This window comes from Priapulus caudatus, unplaced genomic scaffold, assembly GCF_000485595.1.
Source record: "Priapulus caudatus unplaced genomic scaffold, Priapulus_caudatus-5.0.1 Scaffold187, whole genome shotgun sequence".
NCBI lineage: Eukaryota > Metazoa > Priapulida > Priapulimorpha > Priapulimorphida > Priapulidae > Priapulus > Priapulus caudatus.
The window spans coordinates 319,865-322,742 of record NW_014577248.1 but is presented as its reverse complement, the minus strand read 5'-3'; the positions used below and the strand labels follow the sequence as shown (position 1 = coordinate 322,742).

Here is a 2,878-nt window from a genome sequence, read left to right as displayed (position 1 = left end):
CTCTGCTGCCGGCGATTCACGAACATCGGTCATGGCACATTTGGCTATCCAGTAATTCCACCCCTCAACAAATTATAACTGTTTCGCCAGTGAGCTCATAATCCAGGCTGGTTAATAATGACATCATTCAATTATATATAATATACTATATATGTCACCTTATGACTTATAGGACTTCCCGACTATAGTCGCTTTGACACCACTCCGACTGCAGGATACGATACCATCCGTTACTCTAGGATAGATGCTATCTCTCTCTCCTCTCTCTCTCTCTTGTCTCTCTCTCTCTCTCTCTGCTCTCTCTCTCTCTCTCTCTCTTTATTATGATATATTATATATACCCTATAGTTCACTATATATATATTACAGATTAGATAATAATAGAATCTTCTATGCAATTCTAGATTCTAGAAGAATTTATTATTATTCATCTTGATATACGATTTCTATATATATCATGTAGCCATGTACTATATAATATATTATGCACATAATATACATACATTATCATATACTATAATATATATATACAGGGTTGACGGATAATGGTATCCTATCGTACTATCTTAGTGAACGACCGAAGCCTGAGTCAGCACCTACTACTGACTAGCAGTCGCGGCCGGCCGTTTGCTGAGTTAGATACAGGTACGGTGCGGCTCTATTTGTAGTTTCGAATAGACTTGCCCTTTCATACAAGCCGGCAAATCTAGAAGAAGTAGCAATGTGCTGTAGACTACCACTATGCCTGGCCTATTATAGCACGATAGATTCGTATAGCAATGGTATAAATTATTTTTAGGGTATATTGTTTATACATTGCTATACATGAGTATCACATATATATAGCTATTATATACATAATATACTAAGATATACCATAGTGTATTCATCTCTAGGAACCTTAATTAGCAAAAAATTTTTCTTAAAGGTTATCTATTGTTGCCTATTGCGTATATTCTGTAAAAATCTCAACGTGCGTGCAGAGTATTTCGATAGCCCGGCATGCCTAAATTAAGTTTAATTTAGTTTCCATCAGTACGACGTGGACACCAGGAGCTCGTTTATTTGCATAGCTAATGAGCATTGGACGAGGAAAAGTCGCAAAGAAAAGATCTTGGTAAGAAAGCGATTCCGTGTATGCGCTGGCAAGTTTCCTGGGAGTTCATCGGCATGTCGATCCAGTATGAGTGGCGACAAGGAGCCAGAGAGCATTTATCAAGCACATCTACCTTACGACATTGCATACCGCCAAGTGAGGCGATAATATATAAGACTTCAAAGATAAAAAATGCAAAGTAATTGGATTTTCTTTTGTCTATGAATGAATAGATTTTCCAAGCAATGAGCGCGAGATAATAAGTGAGACTCTCTCTCTCTCTCTTTATATATATATATATATATAATAAGTGAGACGATAATATATAAGACTTCAAAGATAAAATAAAGTGCAAAGTAATCCGATTTTTACCGGTCTTTCGTGTAGTCGGCCATTCTATGACAGCGAGATATCCACGCGCCCCTTCGTACTCTAATGTATCAATATATAAACTGCCGATTAATCTTATATTGGCGCTAGTAGTTCTAGCTAGACCAGTTTATAAGTGTTTCTCATTCGTTCACACCAGATCGTCTATTTCGCGGACTGAGTCATGAGTAAACTTAGGGAGAGGGGCGCAGCTCCAAATAAGCGAGCAGTGCGGCTGCGGCGAAGGTTTCACGGATGATGACTACATGATTATTTACACTTTTTTTATGGTTATTTACACTTATTTTATGGTCATTTACATTAATTTTATGGTCATTTACATTCATTAGACTTTTATTTTGTTTCTCGACGAGATATAGGGAGCTACTACCCTCGCCCCCCCCCCAGAGGCTACAGCCCTGATGTTGTTCTATCACATACATATTTACTTCCAGCTCTTATCCTCGTTGAGTTAATATATGCTTCTCGCCTTCACGCTTGTCTGTCAATAAAGACGGCGACAAGGAAAGAGGTTTGCTGCCACCGCTCACTGTCTCCTTGACTTCTACCTGCTGTTATCTGTCTATACTCCTACGTTTACGTCTGCATGTCTCTTGCGTCATTCCCTTGTCTCCCCCTAAGATGCAACGACCACAGTTTACTGTCTATTACGTTTGCTCACAGATCATCTACGTAATGAGGAATCCAAAGGACGTGAGCGTCTCCTACTACTACTTTCTGCGCATGCTCAACTATAATCCATTCAGAGACTACACTCTGCACAACATCATTCAGAAGTTTCTATTCGGTCTAAGTAAGCAATTAATAATAACACATGTAATAAGTAATGAATTATTAATTAGTACGTCAGCAACAAACCCCATTTCACAGTCTTCTATTTTATAGATTAGGAAACTCCATAAGAGATGAGGCGCGAGCAAACTGTGATCTTCTTCAATTAATACTCAAAACAAAATATTTTTTCGTATAGTTTGCCTTAGTAAGTTCAAATGTTCATAATTTTATAACTTAGCTATTGCAAAATAATGGAATAAATTAACTTCGTTTCCGTTAAGCATATTATATAACACTTTCAGTACCGTACGGACCATACTGGGAGCACAATCTCGGCTACTGGAATGAGGCAAAGGAAAATCCGGAGCACATAATGGTTGTCAAATTCGAGGATATGATCAAGGTAGATTTTATTATCTACAACTCGAATATCGCGCCGCGGGTTCCAGCGCATATATGCTAAGAACATCAGCATCACCACCATCAGCAGCAGCAGCAGCAACAGCAACGTCATCAGTAGCAGGAGCAGCAGCATCACCACCATCAGCAACAGCAGCAGCAGCGTTATCAGCAGCAGCAGCTAGCATCACCACCATCAGCAGCAGCAGCAGCAACAGC

General features: G+C 39.1%; 1 protein-coding gene across 1 annotated transcript in view; it reads left to right on the top strand.

The window, feature by feature from the left end:
• Window positions 1-2,878, top strand: part of LOC106806951 (flavonol 4'-sulfotransferase-like) — an 11,029-nt gene that overhangs the window by 2,843 nt on the left and 5,308 nt on the right. The window contains exons 3-4 of the mRNA XM_014809138.1: window positions 2,150-2,279; window positions 2,563-2,663. Of these exons, the coding sequence (XP_014664624.1) occupies window positions 2,150-2,279; window positions 2,563-2,663 (231 nt within the window). The remainder of the gene's footprint in view (window positions 1-2,149; window positions 2,280-2,562; window positions 2,664-2,878) is intronic.